The 20,702-nt window shown below is 43.7% G+C and overlaps 1 protein-coding gene across 1 annotated transcript in view; it reads left to right on the forward strand.

The window, feature by feature from the left end:
- PSD3 (pleckstrin and Sec7 domain containing 3) overlaps positions 1-20,702 on the forward strand; it is a 526,938-nt gene that overhangs the window by 228,263 nt on the left and 277,973 nt on the right. The window contains 2 exon segments of the mRNA XM_032468468.1: positions 13,417-14,521; positions 17,068-17,463. Coding sequence (XP_032324359.1) covers positions 13,417-14,521; positions 17,068-17,463 — 1,501 coding nt within the window.

The following is a 20,702-nucleotide window of genomic DNA, read 5'->3' on the forward strand; positions in this document are numbered from 1 at the left end:
TCCATTACCAAGACTAAGGACCACACTTTTCTCTTCTACAAAACTGTTTTTACAATTCGCGTATTTATTGAGATTGTATTGAAATGTACTGCATACAGCTAAGGTCCCATTAATGATGTGAAAGTTTATGTCATCGTATTCGAAACTGGATGTTAGTATCAAATTTTTTCATGTCACATTTCCCAAGTAGTATCAATTACCCATTAAATATGAATTTAATCGCAGAAAGGGTAATGCAGCCATGAGTAAGATGACTTTAGCTGGCAGCGTCACTTCGCCCTGAGACGAGGTCTGGGAAAGCAGGATCGATATCCTCCCACAGCATTTGTTCAGCATTATGTTTGCTTTTGCCTTTTCTGTTTAAATCACACAAGAATTAAATCCTCTTAAAGGGAACTCGTCTGTCTTCTTTCACGTGTGTCATTCTCACATCAGAGAAAATGCTGCATAATACCGAGATGACAGCCCCACCTCTGATGTCACCCGGGATGGTACGGTCCTCTCAGAGCCTTTGCTGGGGTTCCTGCTGCCGCGCTGGGGAAATGGTTACATTAAAGCTCACTCCCGTCATCTCAATTATCTCCTTGGAAGTAGTTTTCACAAATATAGAAAAGCCCTACGGTGGTTGTTTTCGGTAAGCTACCAAGGTAGAGAGCGCAGAGGCAGACGAGGGCGCGGGAGCAGCTGCGTGCCTTTGTGAGCGGGAGCGGCTCGCTCAGCCAGGGCTCCCTGCTCAGAGCGCTCGCTGCCACTGACATCACCCTGTGCAGTGCAGGGCAAGAGGGGCTGCCAGGAAATTTGAGACTAATTTGCTTCCAGTTGACTAGAACGGCAGATTTTGAGTTAGCCAGCTTCTTTTCTAGCTAACTTTTCTCAAGCGTTAAGCTGATGAGCTGGGCATTTTCTATGATCAATGGGTAACTGCTGGAGCTACAGTAATCTCTGTGAGTAACCTCTGTTTGTAGGTTTCTGCAGGCAAATATATTTTTCTATCTCTCTCTCTTGTCAAATGCTGCTGTAAAATGATGCATCTGTATTACTGAATGCTTGTGCTTACTAGTCTTGTCTTTGGACCATCCCAGTAGGCGACTCCCGGGGCTGGACGAGGTTTTGCTGAATCCTGACTAGAGAAGCACATACCGCATTTATCCCGGGTGCCCACGCCAACTGTTCTTTAATTCCCCAGCCATCAGAAAGATGCCACCTGCCCACCAGTCCGAATGCTTTTGCCCAGTACCTCCCCTGACTTTAACCTGGAATGTTTATTTTAGCATCTGACATTGGATTTTTGAGATATTTTATTTTTACATAGACAGCAGAATGTTATTCTTACCTGTAAAATTCTTTCCTTTCATTGTTTGTTCTTGTTCAAACAGCTTTCCCGGGACCACAGAATTCTATTATCCTATTTCTGCTCCCTGTTTTTGATGTATTATATAGAAAGAAAGAGGAAAACGGGCTACCCCTGCAGTTTTAGAAAGACATCATATTGTGGCACCGGGTGGGAATAGGGAGGAGTTTCTCTTAAAGAGCTCGACCTCCTTTCTCTCTGCATGCCTGGAGCCCAGCTCAGCCTGAGTGCCTGATGGAGCGCACAGTCAGCCACAGGGCAGCACCAGAAAGTTCTGTGAATGCTGTCCTCGAGGCTGAGGGGGTCTCCACTGGAGCTTTATTTTCCCTCAGTTTACACATAGGGTTGTGTTTTTCTCGTCTTTTGAAAGTGTCACTTTTAGATTAATTCAAGATTCATTTCTCTCTCACCACTTCTGTAAAATTTACAGTGTCAGATATACTTGGAATTATCGCTCATGTCAGTTTGCAGCCTGAATCTTTAGCAAAACCATCGGTCTCTTACTGAGCACAAAAACTACTGAAGGCAAACATAGATCAGCTGAGGCTCATTGCAGACTGGAGGCTGAGTGGAGCTGCTGTTTTCCGCTGCACCTAACATTTGTCTTGACACACAGTTTAGAGAAGCCACAGCTATAGCTGACCCTCACTGCTAGGAACTCCAGCTCCTTGGCATTTGTGATTTTTTAAAAAAAAGAATTGTATAGTGTTTTGAATTTCAGTTTCTGAAGTATTAAATGTCCTTAATATATTTCACCTTAAAATGTTAAAATATTTAATAAAATATATAAGAATTTATTTTAACTCTACCATATCTGTGTTAACGTTAGCAGAAGAGAGCCTGCTATAAACAAGGTTGTGGAGTTTTTTAAAAAGTTTAAACTTTTATTTGCTTTTAAAAATAAAATAAAAAGTCGGTGAAGGTAAAAATTGGGCTTTTCAAAGAGTAAAGTGGAGACCAGGGCCTGTGGGGGTGGGGAAAACGGGGCGATATTGATCAGAGGGCACAGACTTGCAGTTATAAGAGGACTAAGTTCTGGGGGTCTCACGTACAGCATAGTGATTATGGTTAATAATACCGTATGATAGACTTAGATGCTGCTAAGAGAGTAGATCTTAAATGTCCTCACCACAAAGAAGTGACAGTTACGTGACGTGGTGGAGGTGCTGGCTGAAGCTATGCCGGTGCTCGTTCTGCAGCCTGTAAGTGTATTAAAGCCGCACGTGGTGCACCCTAAACCGACTCAGTGTTGTGCATCAATTGTATCTCAATAAAGCTGGAAGCAATGAAAACATAACACTGGGTTTTAAAAGTGGCGATTCCTAAGCAGGGAGAAGTAGGAAGAGGACAGGAGGGACGGACTCAGAGGAGCAGCTGTGATCGGGGGTGGTGGGGCTGGGAGGAGAAGCACAGAGTGCGGCTGGGAAAAGAAGCAAATGGGAGTGGATGGTAGATAAAGAGGAGAAAGTTACAGCTGGAAAAGAGGAAACCAGCTTGAAACAATAATGCTTTCAAAGACAGGCCTGCATGTGGCTCTTGCGTCTTAGGATTTCTCCTCCGTGACGAGAGCTGGTGCTCTGCACGCGGGCGGGGACCTGGGGCTGGGATTCCTGGGGTGCTTCTCATCTCGGTCTTTTATCTTCCGTGTGCTGTGTGTGGTGCCGCCCCCAGCTCACGGAGCTTCCCCTGTGGTTGCCTGGAATGGTGAGCATGTATCATCTCCCCCGGGATTAGCATGGAATGAGAAGAATCGGGTTCCGAATCATTAGTATGTGAAATTCACTTGTGGTTGGCACAGCTGTAACTATTAATCACTTGGGGAAAAGAGGGTCCAATTAACAGAACAGTCTCTATTCGTGTGCACGTGCTAATGGCTCGTGTAGTGGTGGGCAGGCCTTTTCCTGGGTTAGCTGCGTATAAACACCTTCAGTATCAGTGCTTCTAGAGAGTTATTAGTGACCAGACAATAGCCAGCATCCTCAACTACATACTGTAGCCTCCAATATGTGACTTTTGTTAGGGTGAGGAGTGTGTACCAAAGTATAATGTACTTAGATTACTCATTTAGTGAATTCTCATTACTCATACTCTTTTTCTGTCATTTTTATCATACTGAGTATATTTTCTGTTGCTTAGTAAAAATGGATTAGACTTTTTTTTTAATATAACTGTTTCTACGACATTTTAAATCTCAACCATGCATACAGCACTGTGTTACTGAGGGGCTTACTGATTATTAGACATTGAAACATTGATCATTATTATTCACACTTAAGGATTATGGTTACTTATGGCTAAAATGGTTTTGTGATTTTTTAGCTCTGCAAAGCTTACTTTTCCTGTTGCTTTGTAAATTGGACCTTTGTCTTTTTTTTTTATTGATTTATGAAATTTCAGAATGGAGGAGACAAAGCAGTCACCCTTCTGTCTGTGGGATTGAAATCCTTCCTGACAAGTCAGGAGCAGTGTGTCTGTAAGCTTGTTTCTGTAAATTGGCCAGTATTAAAATAACTTATTTATAGTCCTTTTATCATACTAAATGATTATGAAAGTTTTGTGGTGTTTGCTGACTGAGATCTGTTAGGAAACAGAGAGCACCAAGGATTTATGAACAACCTACATGAAAAGGAAACAGACTTCTCATGGCTAGGTTAGCCATGATTTATAAAGGATTGGAACTCTGTTGAACTGTGCTTATGTTACAGAAACCTGAACCCCGTCGAGAGACCGAGCAACACTCGGAGGGTTGGAGAACTCAGGTTTATAAACCCGGCGGGCCCAGAGGAATTAACACTCTAAGCTGTGGACCCCTGTCTGTAGGTTTACACAGGCTCTTATAGGGTTTTAGGTTTCGATTACGTTTGCATCATATGCAAATGAGGTATTGGAAATGGACCAATCAGGAGTGAGCTTTTGGGAACCAGTGGAATTTTAGGGGTAAGTTTCATTTTCCTAGAAGCAAGCTGTTTTACAGAAGTGCAAAAGCAGAAAGGCAATAGCCCTGCCTGGGAGGTCTTGCTGGTCCCTTTGTGGGTTTTGCCCCTTCACTTGTAGAAAAGAGATTACAGACCCTTAGTGCTCTCTTGAAAGTGCCTCGTGACTTTGCCCATTCATTTTTATTTTACGAGTGATCTATCCAGTGACATGAACATTAAAAGTCTGGGGAAATATCCCAGTTTTTAAAGACAGAAAAATCCTGCCTTTCCCTCAGCTCTTCTAAGCGCCAGTGTCAATCCTTCAAGGCTATGTACAGATGTTAATGTGCAGCCGTTTCCTAATGCTAAGCTTTACACGTGCATTTATTTTAGGATTTTATGTTCTTTTGCATAAGTGTAGAGTCATTGACCATTCAGTGTGAGAGAAATTCACTGTGAGCTGTAAAATAAAAATGAGGTCCCATCACAGTAGGGGGTGGTTCTCTTCCTCTGCTGTAAGGATCCCGGATCGGTGGTGGGCAAACCCAGACCAGAAGGCACCAGCCTTCCTCTTGGTAGGAAGGAGAGACTGCGTGTTTGCTCTGCCTGTTGTCTACCTGGCTGAACACTTGGACGTTTCAGTTAGGACATAGGAAGTCTTGAGATTGTCTTCTAGAATGAAAAAGCAGCCATTTGAATGTAATCAGAACAGCCCCTGGGTGACTGCTGTAGTTCTCTGGAGAAGTGCTTCTCATACTTCAGTGTGGATGCAGATCACCTGGGGTTCTTTTCAGAAAGTCAGATGCTGATTAGGGAGGTCTGAGATGGTGCCTGAGTCTGCATTTTGAGCAGACTCCTGGGTGACGCCTGTGCTGCTGTCCCATGTCTGCATTTGGGTAGGAAGGTTCTAGGGCAGTGCTTCCAAAGAGATTTTCTGTAATCATGAAAAAAATGTCCTACATCTCTGTGGTGCAATATGTTAGCCACTAGCTACATATGGTATTGAGTGCTAGATTTTCAATCTTGTTTAATTTTAATTAATTTAAATTTATATAGTTACATATGGCTGTTGCTACCATATTGGACAGTGTAGGATTTACAGAGTAAGATAATTAATAGAGCACTTTGTGTTTAGTGGTAATGAACATGATCCCAGGTAGGATCATGTTGAATTCTAGAACTGTGGCCAAGATTGTCCCCACTCAACATTGCCTCTGCTTGAACTTTGTCTGCAGTGGATAAACCATAAACCATGCAGATGGACTTCCTGGCTTGTAAGCTCCTTGATGGCAAGAGCCACGTTGGCCTCGCATGTGGCTCTGTTTTCCAGTGCTCAGCACATGGTTGGTGCACGATGAATGTTGGCTGAGGAAGTGGAAGAATTAGGTAGTTCCCAAGTTAGGAAGGACCCCCATGTTCCCAGCCTTCTCTTCAGCCTGTATTGGGAAGTAGGGGACAGGACTTGGGCAGCACGGACATGTCGTATTTTGCTTGCGTTTTGGGAGGCTTCTTTTGTTTCTCTTTTGAGGTTCTGTTAAATGGTATCCTGTTGGTTAGAGGCCATTCCTTATTTATTCACTGATCCGACAAATATATCCATTTTGCTAGGTGTTATTCTAGGCTCTGGGGAATATAATGGTAAAGAAATCAGGCCACGTTCTTGCCTTTTGGAGTTTATATTCTAGTGACAACACAACAAAACAAGACAAAACAGACAAAAACCTTTGCTTAAAAACTCCGGGGCCCAGCTCCTAGGGAACGTGTGTCTGACTCGTCACTGTGATTTCAGACGCGTGGCCATCATAGTCTCGGGAAACCTAAACCCAGTTGCTCAGAGCCCCTTGTGATAAACCTCTTAACTTCACACTTCAGCCGTGAACTGTGACCATGTCTGCAGTAGACTTGCCAAATAGTTCTTTTTCTTCTTCTCTTTTTTTCCTTCAACTATTTTCTCTTAAGGAATTTGCTATCCAGAGTTGGAAGGAAGTCTGTTTCATTTACTGGTCCTCAAACAGGATCATTCTTAGAAGGGCCATGGTCTTTCCAAAGCTTGTCTGATGGAGCAGGCTTGTTTCCCCATGCTTCCAAGAATCTTTTCCTTTGAGGTGTAATTGACATACAGCGTTATATTAGTTTTAGGTGTACAATGTAATGATTCGATGTTGTGTATACTGTGCAATGATCACAGCAATAAATCCATCACCCACACAGTTACAAAAAAATTTTCTTTCTTGTGATGAGGACTTTTATGATTTAATCTCTTATCAACTTGCAGTTTCTTTGTCTATTCATCTATTTATCCACTTAGGTTGTTTCCATATCTTGGCAATTGTAAATAATGCTGCAGTGAACATAGGGGTGCAGATATCTTTTCAAATTAGTGTTTTGGTTTTTCTCAGGTCAATACCCATAAGTGGAATTACTGGATCATACGGTAGTTCTATGTTTAATTTTTTGAACCTGCGCACTGTTTTCCATACTGGTTGCACTAGTTTACATTGCCACCCACAGTGTACTAGGGTTCCCTTTTCTCCACATCCCTACCAACACTTTTTATTTGTAACCATTTTGATAATAATCATTCTAGCAGGTGTGAGGTGATATATTATTGTGGTTTTAATTTGCATTTTCTTGAGGATTAGTGATGTTGAGCATCTTTTCATGTAGCTGTTGGCCATTGTATGTCTTCTTTGGAAAAATGTCTATTTAGATCTGCTCATTTTTAAATCAGATTTTTTTTCTGTTAAGTTGTATGAGTTCTCTATACGTTTTGGATATGAACTCCTTATCACATACATGATTTGCAAATACTTATTCCCGTTCAGCAGGTTGCTTTTTCGTTTTGTTGATGATTTCTTTTGCTATGAAGCTTTTTAGTTTGATGCAGAAGAATTTTTTTCCTAGTCCATTTCATTTTATTACAATGCAGTACCTGTGTTCCAGAAATGAATGGCTGTTTAATTTATAACCCAGAGCACTCCTGAAATTGATCTTGTTAACATTCATTCAAAAGTATCCCATTTCTTTCTCAGTATATTAAAAAAAATCAGTGGGCTTAGTGCATCACAGGAGCAACGTCTTTACTAAACAACAGGAAATAATTTGTTAAGAATCTGAACAAATACATAAAGCAGCAGGTCTGATTCCTGGTAGAAAGAGTGACTTCTAACGGGACATAAATAGAGATACCCCCCAAAAGTGTATGTATTTCACATGAGTGTGAAAAGCTCTCTTTCTCCCCTCCCTTCCTTCCACACACGTTACACTACATTTTCATTTCAAGGGGGAAAAAATAAATGCAGAAAGGCTATAACTCAGATTCTGCTGGTGTGTGGTTATATTTAGGTAAGTGCTAACATTCTTTTTTTAATACTTAGAAAATCCCATTGTCGCAAATAGGAGACCAGATTTGGGCAGGACTAACTCAGTAAGGCCTTCTGGAGGAGTAATCGCTATTTCAGTTTTCAGCTGGAGTCTTAATTAGCACTAGATGTAGACTGACAGAAGGCGAAGGGAGGCTTCAGCGAGTTAGATCTACGAGCCCACAGCAGCCGCACAGACCGAGCAAGGGCTTTGTGGAAGCAGCTTGAGCTGGGAGAGCTGGGAGGGAGGCAGGGGGTGATAATGGTGTGAATCCTGGCCGGGGCGGGGGATGGAGTAGCCCTTGCACCTCTGTTCCGTCCACTCTGCCTCGGTCCTGACAAGTGCTCACCGTCTCACCTGCGCAACTGCCCGCAGCCTGTGATGTTAGTCTGTTTGCACTCTTCCCCCGTACATCCTTCGCATGCGGACAATGTGAGCTTTCTAACATGCTAAGCAGACTTTTCATGCTCTGGCCATGTTTAGTTTCGAATCCCCTGTTTTTAGTATGTAGCACATAATTAATAAATGTTTGCTGAATGAATTTTGGAAATGATGGTCATTTAATGGGACGTTATCACTGGCCTTGTTTTAAAAGGGGGCAGAAAAAAAAATCTTAAAGTAACAGAGGAATTTGGTCTTTGTTTAAATCATCCTAGCATAAATAGTTCACATTTTTAAACATAAGGAATAAATCAGAAATTCGAAATTAGAAAGTCAAGATGAATAGTTTACGAAGGTTTGTTTGTTGTTGAAGACAGTCCAAGTGGTGACAAGAAAAGTAAACTGCTCTTGCATTCAAAGAGGCGCCTTATTAGGAAGGAGAGTTTTGATGCTGCGCTGAATCCTGTGACAAGTGCTCTGATCCAGAGCCACGTGACTTGGAAGGCTCTTTCTTCCTAGAACCTAGAGCTTGAAGATCTTGTTCATTCTTTATTATCTTTGGTAGTGTCACTGCTATTAGAAATGAACGTGTCACAACTCAGATGTCTCTTAGTCCTCCCTAGGAGTTTACTCCCGAGAAACAAAAGACCAGGGATCTAGTCCTGACTTTAAATTCTTCTAAAATACTTTATTGAACATCGTTTCACTTGCCTTGCTCTTGTCACTTAGCCTCTCAGAACATTTATTTCCCCTGGTCCATGTCAGTCCTTCTTTCATTAAAAAGAAAGTAAAACAATGTTTTTTTAGTCTTATTTGTTTTATTTCCTGTTATCCAATTTTTTTTAATTGAGTTATAATCAGTTTCCAGTGTTGTGTCAATTTCCAGTGTAGAGCACAATTTGTCGGCCACACATGAACATACTAAAAGAAAGTAAAATTGTTGAGAATAGTACTCATGGGAGCAGTGAACTCAGAGCCGGAGACCTGGCTGGAGAGTGCAGCTGCCTGCCACGCGGGCCTTCGCCCTGCCCTCTCCCTTTGCTTCACTTCCATTGACCAGAGGCCAGTTGCTGCACCAAGACATCATCAGTGTTCGTCCACAGCTGATGCAGGTGCATCTTAATGAAAAGTATTAAAAATGGGGTGAAGAAATCATTTAATTCTTTGATGTCTCTTCTCTTGATTTCTTTGTGGCCACTTTTCTTCGGGCCAGTGTGCCAGTGTGCCAGTGTGCCAGTGTTTATTTTAGTGGTTGTTTTATAGATGGCAGTTTAAAACAAAGTGGGCTCTCAAATGATAAAGTTTAACTTTTCTTCCTTTTGTTGAATGGATTTCATTATAGAATGTTTTGGTGTTAAACATACTTATGGGTTCAATGGTCACAATGGACAGTTTTCTTAAAACATTCCATGATAGGTTAAAAATTGTAGCCTTTTGAAGCTTTAAAATATGAGCTAAAATCATGTTCGTTTATTTCCTGTGTATGTACTGTATGTGATATACAGCTAAAAGTCCCTGGACTTTTGTAAGGAGGTGACTTCTTGCAAAGGCTGGTGATTAAGGGAAGGCTTAATTAAGGATAGAGGATTTGAGTTCAATCTTGAAAGATGAAAATAATCTGCTTATGTAGAGATGGGAAGAAAAAGTATGTCACATGCAGAGGGGAGGTTGAGCAAAGGCGTATACAGCTCAGTGTGTACGTGCAGTTAACTCAGTTTCTGGTATATGTCAGAACTTTTTCAGAGTGTCCATGTGCTGCCCCATCCTTCAGTTAGACAAGCAATGGTGTGACACATTCAGAGAGGGAGTTGAGTGAGAGAAGGAGAGAGTAGATGGGAGAGATTTGGATTGGATCATGGATCCTAACTCCAAGACGAAAGAATTCGGACTTCAGACTTTGTTCTGCAGGCAGTGCAGAACTGCGGAGAGCAACGTCAGTTTTTGTTTTAGGGAAATTCTTGTACATAAAATGAAGTGGAAAGTGAGATTGGACATTGGATAACCATTTCAGAAGATTTTTTAAATCTTGGCAAAAAGATTGAGGACATGTTAGGTGACTACCAGTAAAGATTCTGGGGAAGGGGGGTCTGTAAGCCCAGCGGAGGTAAAATAGACAATCGCTGATTTTTATTTGTTGTGTCATGTTGGTGACACATCATTCCTTCGAGCCTGTTTTTTCACTAATTATTTTAGGTAGCTGAACTAAATCTCAGATCCCTTTGACCTCTGAAATTTTATATTCTGTGATCCTCACGTGTTTACAGAGATACACTCTAACTTAGATAATAGCATTATAAAATCTGTAGGAAATATTCCCCACTGTGAACTTCTTTATTTTAAGCCCTTTTACTGTGTTAAAGAAAGGAAAACATCTTTTTCGATTGTTTACTTTTTTTTTTCTTTCACTGCATTTTAACAGTACATTTACAGCTTTTAAACTGAGGAAGCTGGAGTCCCCTGAATGACTAAGGAAGAGAAAACTATTAAAAGCCTAAAAAGTGTAAAATATGACAAATGGTTTTTAAAAAGTATGAAAAGGTATAATAAACAAATGCCAGTGGAGAATACTTCCTAATTCATTTTGTTAAGCCAAACGTAACTAGCAAAACCAGGCAAGATAACACAAGACACCTGCAGACCAATACTGTGTATGGACATGGCCCAGGGTGGCCGAAACTCCTGGGAAAAGGAAGAGTGAATAGGAGAGCTCACACGTCCTGATTTACCTTCCACAAAGCTAAGGATGTCAACGTGGTGCTTCACTGGCTTCTGGCTCAATAGAACAGACTTGCGAGTCCAGGGGTAAACCTTTACGTTTACAGTCACTTGGTTTTCTACATGGGAATTAAGGCAGTTCAGTGGGACAATAACAGTTTTTCCACTGGGACAAGTGGATATCCACACGCAAGAGAATGAAGTTGGATCTCTACTTCATACCGTATACAAAGATGAACCCAAAATGGATCAAAGATCTGCGTGTAATAGCTAACACTGTAAAACTCTTAAAAAAAAAAACAGGGAATAAATCTTTGTTACTTTGGATCAGGCAGTAATTTGTTAGGTATGACACCAAAAGCACAAGCAACAAAATAAAAAATTAACCAAAAGTTAAAGAAATTGTACTTCAAAAACCACCATCAACTAAGGGAAAAGACAGCCCACACAATGGGAGAGCATATTTGCAAAATATGTATCTGATAAAGAACTTCCATTTAGAATGTATAAACAACTCTTACAACTCAGTAATGAAGACAAGTAACCCAATTATAGAATGGGCAGAGGTCTGAATGGCTATGTCTTTAAAGAAGACGTACAGGTGTCCAGCAAGCACATGACAAGATGCTCAGTATCGTTAGTCACTGGGGAAACGCAGGTCAAAACTGGGGTGAGACAGCATTTCACACCCGCGAGGGCAGCTGTAATTAAAAAGATGGACAGTAATATACCCCTCAGACTTTGCTGATAGGAGTGTAAGACGGTGCCGTTGCTTTGGAAAGCTGGCAGTTTCTCAGAACATTAAACAGAGTTACTGTGTGGCAGAATCCACTCAAAGGTCCACACCCAAGAGAATTTAAAATAAATGTAGATGCAAAAATTGTGCACAAATGTTCATCATTCATAACAACCAAAATGTGGAAATGACACAAATGTCCATCAACTGATGAACGGAAAGAAACTGTGGCATATCCGTACAGTGGAATATTATTTAGCTATAAAAAGACAGGAGTTCTGACTTATGGTACAATATGGATAAACCTTGAAAACATTGTTCTATTTAAAAAAAAAAGACACACAAAATGCCACATATCGTATGATTCTGTTTATATGAAACAGAACATAAATTCATAGAGACAGAAAGTAGGTTGGTAGTTACCAGAGGCTGATGGGACAGGGCAGTGGGGAGAGACAGCTCAAGGGTTTGTTTTGGTTGGGGGTGGTGATGAAAATGTTCTGGAATTAGTGGTGATGGTTGCACAATTTTGTGAATATATTAAAAACCACTGAATCTTTAAAGGGGAAAAAATTGAAAGTCCTATCATATTCCTTACTGAAAAATTTACAATGTCAACATGCCACAGGAAAAGGGATCTTTATTGTTTGTAACTGTCTTTCCAAAATCAAGATTTGAAAAGTTGCTTCCTCTTCAGATTTCAACCAGCCAGATCCTTTTAATTCTGTCTGTGCAGGTATTATAAAAACTGCCCTCACAGAGAAGTGCTTCTTGGGGTCCATCAACACTGATCAAATTTAGCTTTAGAAATATCTTCCAAAATATCTAAAAAATGAAATATGAAACAGTATACACTCTTAGATGTATTACTGTTTCTCAGATTTTCCACATTGTGGGATACCATATTATTAACTCATGTTTCCAAGTTACCTCATTCTGTATGTCCCACGGAACCAAGTCTCTCATGTCATTTCAGTGTCTATACTCAAACATTCATCCGATATTTCACGAAATAGGAAGGTTGTAGCTCACAGTGCTTTAAAAACATTAAAAACAATGACAAAACAACACGTGTCCTCTGTCATAAAGTCGTGCAAGTGAGGACACTGCATTTCCAGTGAAGATGAGTGACCAAAACCAGATTCAGGAGGAAACTGGGTACTAGGGTGATAGGACCTTAAGTGTGAGCTATAAACCCCCAATTCAGATTTTTGTTGATCAGAATGCCTTCATTGTTCTCACTGACTGCCATTTTAATAAGAAAAGCATGTAAATTTGATCCAGTATATTAAATACATACTGATTGTTTCTACTGTTTCATATATTGGGGTTCTGCATAAGCTGCCTTTTAAACTTTATGCTGTTGAGATTCCGGAAATCTTTCTTAACACATTAAGTTTCCTGTTCCATTTTGACTTCACTCTCATTCCCCAGGAATGTTCTGAAAGCATTTTTCCCCTGCTACAGAAATCCAACAGTAAAAGGGAAGCTTCCGGTCGAAAAAATATTTACTGACTTTACATAGAGTCTTTTTTCCTGAGGCTCCACCTCAGAGACTGCGCTGCCCAGATATTGCTGGCTAGATCATACGGCTGTTTGCTGCGTGTCCAGTATAAATGTTTTAGTTGCTATTTCATGAGTAGTATTTGGAAAGTGAGCTATATCCTTATTTTAATCTCTTTTTGCATATGTGGCAACCGAGTTGCATGTGTGGGACTTTATCAGAAGCAGAGTTAAATAGGGCTGTTAGGTTGCCTCTGTCAATGCCAAATGCTTTGTGGGCACACTCTTGTAAGCTAAGTGGAAGGGACCGCTGGCCGGGCTGTGGGAAGTGTGTGCTGCAGAGTGATGGGGGAGGAGACAGTGAAAGGCTTACAGGGACTGCTGTGTGCCTAATACACACTGCGACCTGTTGTGCAGAACAAGTCATGTTTGCATTCTGTTCCCCTCCCCAGGTGATCATGGAGGAAGCACTTTACTCCCACCGAATGTCACGAATGAATTTCCAGAATATGGGACCATGGAGGAAGGTGGAGAAGGCCTGAGAGCCTCTCTCGAGTTGGACGCTGAGTCTCTGGCATGCCGCCCACAAGGGCCACAGGGGTTCCGGCTTCTTGCTGGCCAGCACTCTGGGCTTGCCAGTGGTACAGGAGGACCACCAGACGTCGGAGAGGCCCCCTCTCAAAGTCACCTCAAGGAACAGAGTTTACAACCCATTGACTCTTTGATTTCAGCTCTGAAAGCCACAGAAGCCAGAATAGCTTCAGGAACTTTGAAGGCTGCAAAGGTACTGGACAGAGATGTTGCTCCTGGCTTTTCAGTCCAGCAGGTGGAAAAAGAGCCTGACACTGCCAGTCATAAAACGCAGAGAGCCAACGAACTGTTCCCTGCTGGCCGAGAAAAGCCACCAGATATACCTCTTTCCGCTGAAGTTATGACTGAGGAAAATTTTTACTTGAGTATCCAGAAGGATCTGACTGCACTATTAACTGGAGAAACTCAAGCAGAGCTTTCCCGAACCGCTAATAATGGAAGAAAGGGCGTTCTCCACGTGCAGGAGCCAGCTCATCCAGCATCCTCCGTGAGGAGCCCAGCCACCCACAGCTCACTGGGCAGCGCTGGTTTGTTGAGAGAGAGGAGGTCTGATCAGGGGGGAGGGCACCCAGGACGGGGTGATCAGGGCAGCTCTGCAGGACGCCCAGGCCAGGTCAAACACGTGGAATTCCAAGCGGTGGAAATATTGTGGACAGGAGGGGAGAAAAGAGACACGCGGCAACCTGTGGATTTTGAGACGCTGTTGGAAAGGACAACCCCTCCTGAAGGCAAAGAGTTTTCCAAAGCGCCAGGCCATCCTGTCTCATGTGCTGGTTTGTGTAACTCAGCTGGTTTAACTGGGAATGTTTGGGATGAAGCCCAGGGAGCTCCTGCAGAGAGGCTGGCCGCTGGCTCAGGGCCACTTTCCCCTGTGCCCCTTCTTGAGAGCGGAGAGGATGAAGTCTTCCTAAGGGACAACAAGGAACATCTCGAGAAGAAGCCTGGCCTGGAGAGAGACAAGCAAAGGTGAGTTCCCACGGTACCCTGCAGTCTGATGCCTGGTGCCTGACAGTGAGCACCCAAGTCACAATGTCCTGGGCCCTTGTGACCGCAGAATGGCAGAGAGGCTACCGTCAGCTTGACTGCTTCTAAGTTCCCACGATGTTAAGGTGGTCCTGTTATAACGCTGCCCGTTAGGGCCAGAGGAGGGAAGCAGAGTCATGGGGAGACTGAACTCTAAACTAGGCGAATCCATTTTGGCCAATTTGTTGTATTTGACAGGTTTCAGATTCTCTGACATCGAGGTAACTGAACACTCTGCAGTTGTCTTCAATAATGCGGAAAGAATGGGACTCTTTTGTCATGTTCTGGAGTCATTACATCCTGCCTTAGGCGTCTCTTCTGGGGGCAGCCGCACTGCCCGCGTTCGGCCTCCATCCCCGTAGGAGCACCGAGGTCCTGGGCTTGGGCTGACTCAGTTTTCTAGATTTAGGGAGAAGATCAGGAGGTCAGAATTCAGTTGTCCCATGGCACGCACGTGGGGATCCCTGCTCACTGGTGGCATGTTTTGATTACAGTCCTGATGAGTAAACTTGGCATCATAAGGTGCTTCCCGGTCTTTCCCTGCATCTCTAGCATCCCTGCCAGCTGAGAGCTGGAAACCGGAAGCCATGCCTGTCTGTCTTCATGTCTTTGCTCGGAGTCTGATCATACAGGGCTCCTTTTGGCAAAGTCATTTCAAATTTGTACCATCTCGTCTGCTATCGGACCTCCACCTCCAATAGTTCATGTGAGAGAACATCTGAGTCAAGCCTGAAGGGTTTTGCTTGTTTGTTTGGGGTAAGGAGATGCCTTTCCCCCCACAGTTAACTAACGGATCCACTGAGAGATGCTCCTTTAGGGTGGCTGTCAGGACAACCCCCTCCACTCCCTTTCCATCTCCCCCATACAGAAACTCTCCAGACTCCCTTCAAAAGTAGCCCTGATATAAGGCACATGGCTCAGTAATTATATTCCCCCGAGGTATACACTTCCTCTCTTGTGCAGATTTTAATAATCCATTATTAATTTGTTCCTTTCCTCCCACCCTCCTTCTCTTCCTGTCCTTCCACAAATGGTTTTCCCTTGTCTCCTGTGACCCTGATACGCCTAGAGGCTGGGCATAAAGGAGTGTTCAAAATAGACGTGACCCGTGACCACTGACCTCATGGAGTTTACTGCTGAAGGCCAACACGTTAATGCTTATTTACTAATTAATTCTGCTAGGTTCCATGAAGCAAAAGAAGGGAGATATACTGGAAAGAACAGTTGGAGTGCAGGGGAGAGGTGGACTCAGTTGGTGGCTTGAGGAAGGGCCTTCTGTGAAAACGATAATTAGGCTGAGACTTGAGGGATGACTACGAGTTTTCCCGGCAGAGAATGGGAGGAGAATATTCCAGGCAGAAGGCACCGCGAGCTGCTGGGTGTCCTGACTGCGTGTGCCTCCTGAACTCGGTGACGCAGAGGCCTCCTGGCCCATTGGAAGGCGTGGAGCTCTGCCTGTGTGGCTGAGCTGGGAGCTGGGGGCCGGTGGGCACTTGGGACTAGAGGTGGGGAGCAGGCTCCCGTTTCACTGCAGGTGCCTTGGGGGGCCAGTAGGAGATCCAGACCCGGCGTAGGAACTGGTATGTGGTAGGCCTTCAGTAACCTAAGTACAGCAGGGACAACTGTACTGTTGATGGGAATCCTGGTAATCCCTAGGAATGCGGAGTACTTCCCTGGTACTTTTATTCCTGCTTCTGTTTTGTTCTTGTTTAGAGAAATCTGAAGCTCAGAGAGGCTGAGTTGCCTAAATTGGTGTAGCTAGTCGTTGGCACGTGCAGACTGAGCTCCAGGTTTTTCTGTCTCTTGTCCTCTTTCTCTTACTGAGCTTTAAAATTTTATTTAGTTATCCTGATGTTCACTCTTAATATTTGAGGAACATGCTGCATATTAATTACTTAACACCCTGCTCTGTATGTTACCTTGTAAGTTTTTTCTAGGCGTTCACTGTTTCGGTTAGCCTGGCAGTGTGCACGTCCCTTGGCTGGCCGTTTCTGGACCTGAACTCTCCCTGCAGTGCTGCCTTACTGTCACCAGGGGGCGTCCCTTGGATGCTAATATATTCCTCCTGAGGGCGTTTGGTCTTATTTAAATCAGAAAATATTAACCGACTGATGAAAGTTTAGTGTATTTTTAGCCCATTAAGTGTACACAATATGTTTTTCTTCTGTTAAAATTAAGAATGATAGTTAATTTGAATGTGTGTAGTTTAGTTGGCTAAAATGAGAATTTAATATGTACTCACATACTAGGAACTAATTTGAAAATGTATTAAATTACTTAGCGGGCAGCATAGCATATGTATGTTGAGTTTTTCCAACCTGAATATGTTTCTGTGATCACTTCCTCCTCAAGTATTTGGGCAGAAGCTCACTGCATCCAAGTGTTATTAGCTCTACAGAATTTTATTTTTTTAATATGGTTGAAGGGGAGAAAATAAAAAGAAAGAACTAACCCAGAACTGACATTCTTCACTCGTATGTGCTTTCCAGGGCTCTTGAGCAAGAGGAGCCCTTGAGGGGCGGGGAGGACGACGTACTCGGGCCCGGGTGTGCAGAGGACCCCACGGACGTGTACAGCTCCCAGTTTGAGGCCGTTTTGGACAACACTTCTCTGTACTACAGCGCTGGGTCCTCGGAGACGTTATACTCAGAGCCTGACAGCTATTTCAGCTTTGAAATGCCCCTCACTCCAATGATACAGCAGCGCATCAAAGAAGGTGGCCAGTTCCTGGAGAGGACGCCGGCGGGGGGCCAGCAGGACATCCTGAGCGTCTCAGCAGATGGTGGAGTAGTGATGGGCTGTTCTGGTGGGATCACCAACGGGCTGAGCGGCTCCCGCAGCTCTGTCTACTCCAGAGGCACCCCGGAGGCGGCTTTCTGGGGAAGGTACCCATCCCATTTTCATTCATCCCGTGCTGGTGGTTTTTGTAGCATTTTTCTTTTGGGAAATATAAGTGTGGAACGTATTTGAAGAGCATTTGGCTGGTTGCCGTGGATATAAGTGAATGATGTGAGTAAAAAGTAACTTGGGTCTTTGGGGCAGGCAGAGGAATAGTTGGAGTTTGCCAAATTAGCAAGCTGTGGTCCTTCTGTTCGGGGGTGTTTCTTGTTACCATGTGTAAACTGGGTCCTGAACAGGTATTTGTGGGTGATGACTTGGTGTGCGCTCTGACGATGACGCAGCTTTGGTAGAGGGCACGGTGCTGTGAAAAGAGACCAGGAGTCTTGGCTTTCGTCTGCTGCTGGCATTGCTTGATTCCGAGGAGCAGGTAGTTCAATTAGGCCAGAGGTTCCTTGATTATAAGCTGAGGGTGTTGGATTAGTCAGTCACTGAAGTGTCTCTCGGCCCTTTGCTCTGTGAGGTCCTTTTCTTCTGGAAGTCTTCCTGTTCCTGAGAAGGTGCGGGAGAATCTGAGTTTATCGGCTGAGGCCATAAATATCTATTTCCTCCCTCTACTTTAGGATTTAAGTCTACCCAGAGCACAAAATGACACATTGCATAGGTTTTATGTGCCATACCTGTCTGTGTATGGATTATCCACTGTCTCACCTCTTCTTGCTCATCATCCTGGGGTCATTTACGCGTCCTTTAGCATTCCTCAGTGGGCAGAGGATGCTAAACTTCTTAACGATTTTATGAATTAAGTTTTAATATGTTTCTCCTGGATTAAAGTGTGTCAGTTCCTGTGTCTGGGGAGGTGAGGGGGGGAGTTAAATCGGGATAAACTATTTTAAAGCTGTATGAAAAAATGTCAGTGCTTTTTAAAAAAGTCAGTATGCACATGACAGGTTTCCAGTGAGCCTCTTTTTGTGAGAAGTCTGTCCAATGTCAAGCGTTTCCCATAAGCAATGCGTAGGTCTGGGTGAGCACCTTCAGGACTGGCACACTAACGGTGCAGCAGTGCATTTCCATGTGAAATAGACCATGGGTGTTGGCTGTCTTCTTAGGTCACACAGGTCTTAAAAGTAGAGCACCTTGGTCTGAATTACTTGGGCAAGCCACTTACTTGCTCTGAAACCCTCTTTGTTCCCTATTTGCATAGTGGGGTTAATGGTATTTGGCATGCTGTGTGGCTGTGAGATTTAAAGAGTTAATTTAGGTTAAAGCACCTAGCACAGTGCCTGGAACAAAGCAGGGGCAGAAGTGATGTGTGAGTCAGAACTGGCTGATGAGCCGCATTTACACTTCCTGGATCTCTGAGAGGGTGTGTCCCTGAGGGAATGGGGGGCACCCCTCAGAGGGGGATATTTCTAGAGGGGCCCTGAGAGAGGGGTGCCTCTGAGGGGACCTCCTTGAGAGGGGGTGGCCCTGAGTGGATGGTGCCACCTTCATCCTTTAGTTTCACCATCATCTCTGGTAACTAAATTGTGATTAAATGCAGGTAATTTCATTGAAATTCCAATCCAACTTTCTGGAGTGAGTGGAAGTTGTTTATATTAGAGATCCAAATAGTTTGGGAAATATGTTTTGGGCTGAGAGGCTTTGCTGCAGAAGCCACAGGGGGAGGGTAAATAAAGACAAGAGGTGAACACCAGCAAGTCAGAGCAGGAAGGTGAGAGGTTTGTTGAAGGTATGATTTGCAGACTCAGAACAGGAAGCATCCATCTTTGGGGCCAGTGTGAGTGGCGGTCATCAGCAGGGCGGAGCCGGACGGTTAAGAAGGTACCAGGGTAGGTTACAGTATTTGAGCATCTCAGATCTGGACAGTGGTGTCCTTCGGGCTGTCTCGGGATAAGGTTTCAGCTGCGTCACCTGTACTGTCAAACCAAGAGATCTTGCCCAGCAATGAGACCGAGTTCCAGGACTGAATGAGGAGCATCTGAATGATGAGCGCTGGCACTGTCCCCATGATTCCTGACCGGTGGCCACCCCCCCCCCCCACTGCCCTGGTGCGCCACTAGAGGCATGGACAGACCAGCTGGGCAGCACACGCTGTTTGTGTCCTTTGGGTTGGCATAGATAGTAAGCAGTTACAGGTGGAGGGGATTTTTGTATGTGTGTGATGTCTGTCTCTGTTCAGGGTTAAAAATAGGGTGGGCTCAGTGATTCTAAGCAACTTGAAGGAAACTGGAATAACTTCTGTATTTTCTTTACCTTCTCTGCTTTCTTGGTGCTTTGGAGAATGTGTGACACCAGAGGAACTGTGGGTTGAAGAATTAGGGCATTTTCCAGCTGGAAGGGACCCTTAGATAACCCTGTTTTACAGGAAAGAGTCCGAGGCCCAGTTGGGTGGGATGGAAGTACCTGGTGACAGACCTGGAACCAGAATTCAAGTTCCCTGGCTCCTAGACCAGGTCCGCCCACTGTTTTAGGCTGCCTGGTCCCACACCTGTATTCTTCCTTTAATGTGCTTTCTCTCCTGCTGTGTGTTTACAGAGGCAGAAGTCCGAGTTGGTCGTTGCAGGGCTGGTTGTTATTGTTGGTGGTATGTGTTTTCGATTTGAGGTAGATTTTACCAAATCATTAATAAACGTGTCTCCATAAATGTTTAAGGTAATCAATGAGCATGCTTTTAAAAATTCCTTCTGCATTAAAATGTCCCTCTGCAGAGGTGAGGAAGGCGACAGAGGTGTGGAGCCTGCTAAGGAAATCCAGACTGGAACGCTGACTGTACAAGGGTCACCACGGTCAGCTCCCCTCAGCCAGGCACTCAGGGCCAAAGCGCTAGGGCTCAAGGGGAAAATCCAACCTTGCTAGTAAGTGTGATCTTTTCACAAGAAAAGTGATGAATACAGTAAGTGCACGTGCCTAGCATCCCCTCTCTCCTCAAGGGTCTCCCCTGTTTCCTTGGGGTGGTCCTAAATACTATTTTGTGTCCTACAAGTCATGTGTATTCCATAGGTTCTACGCCTTTAGTAAATACATGGTGCTTACTTCTCGCAATAAGCCAGGAGAAAGCACTGTTAATGTTCCGATTTTCCAGATAAGGACACTGAGGCTCAGAGCAGTTGAGTAACTTGCTCTAAGCCACACAGATGGTAAGTGCCACACCCAGGATTTAAACCCAGGCAGTCAGGCTCCAGAGACCATTTATTTTGGGGATCAAAACAAAAATATTTTTGTTTGGCATTGTCTAGGAATATTTTAAAATACTGTTCTATTTCAATATATGCTTTTACTTTCC

The sequence above is a fragment of the Camelus ferus genome, chromosome 26 (assembly GCF_009834535.1).
Source record: "Camelus ferus isolate YT-003-E chromosome 26, BCGSAC_Cfer_1.0, whole genome shotgun sequence".
NCBI classification, from domain to species: Eukaryota; Metazoa; Chordata; class Mammalia; order Artiodactyla; family Camelidae; genus Camelus; species Camelus ferus.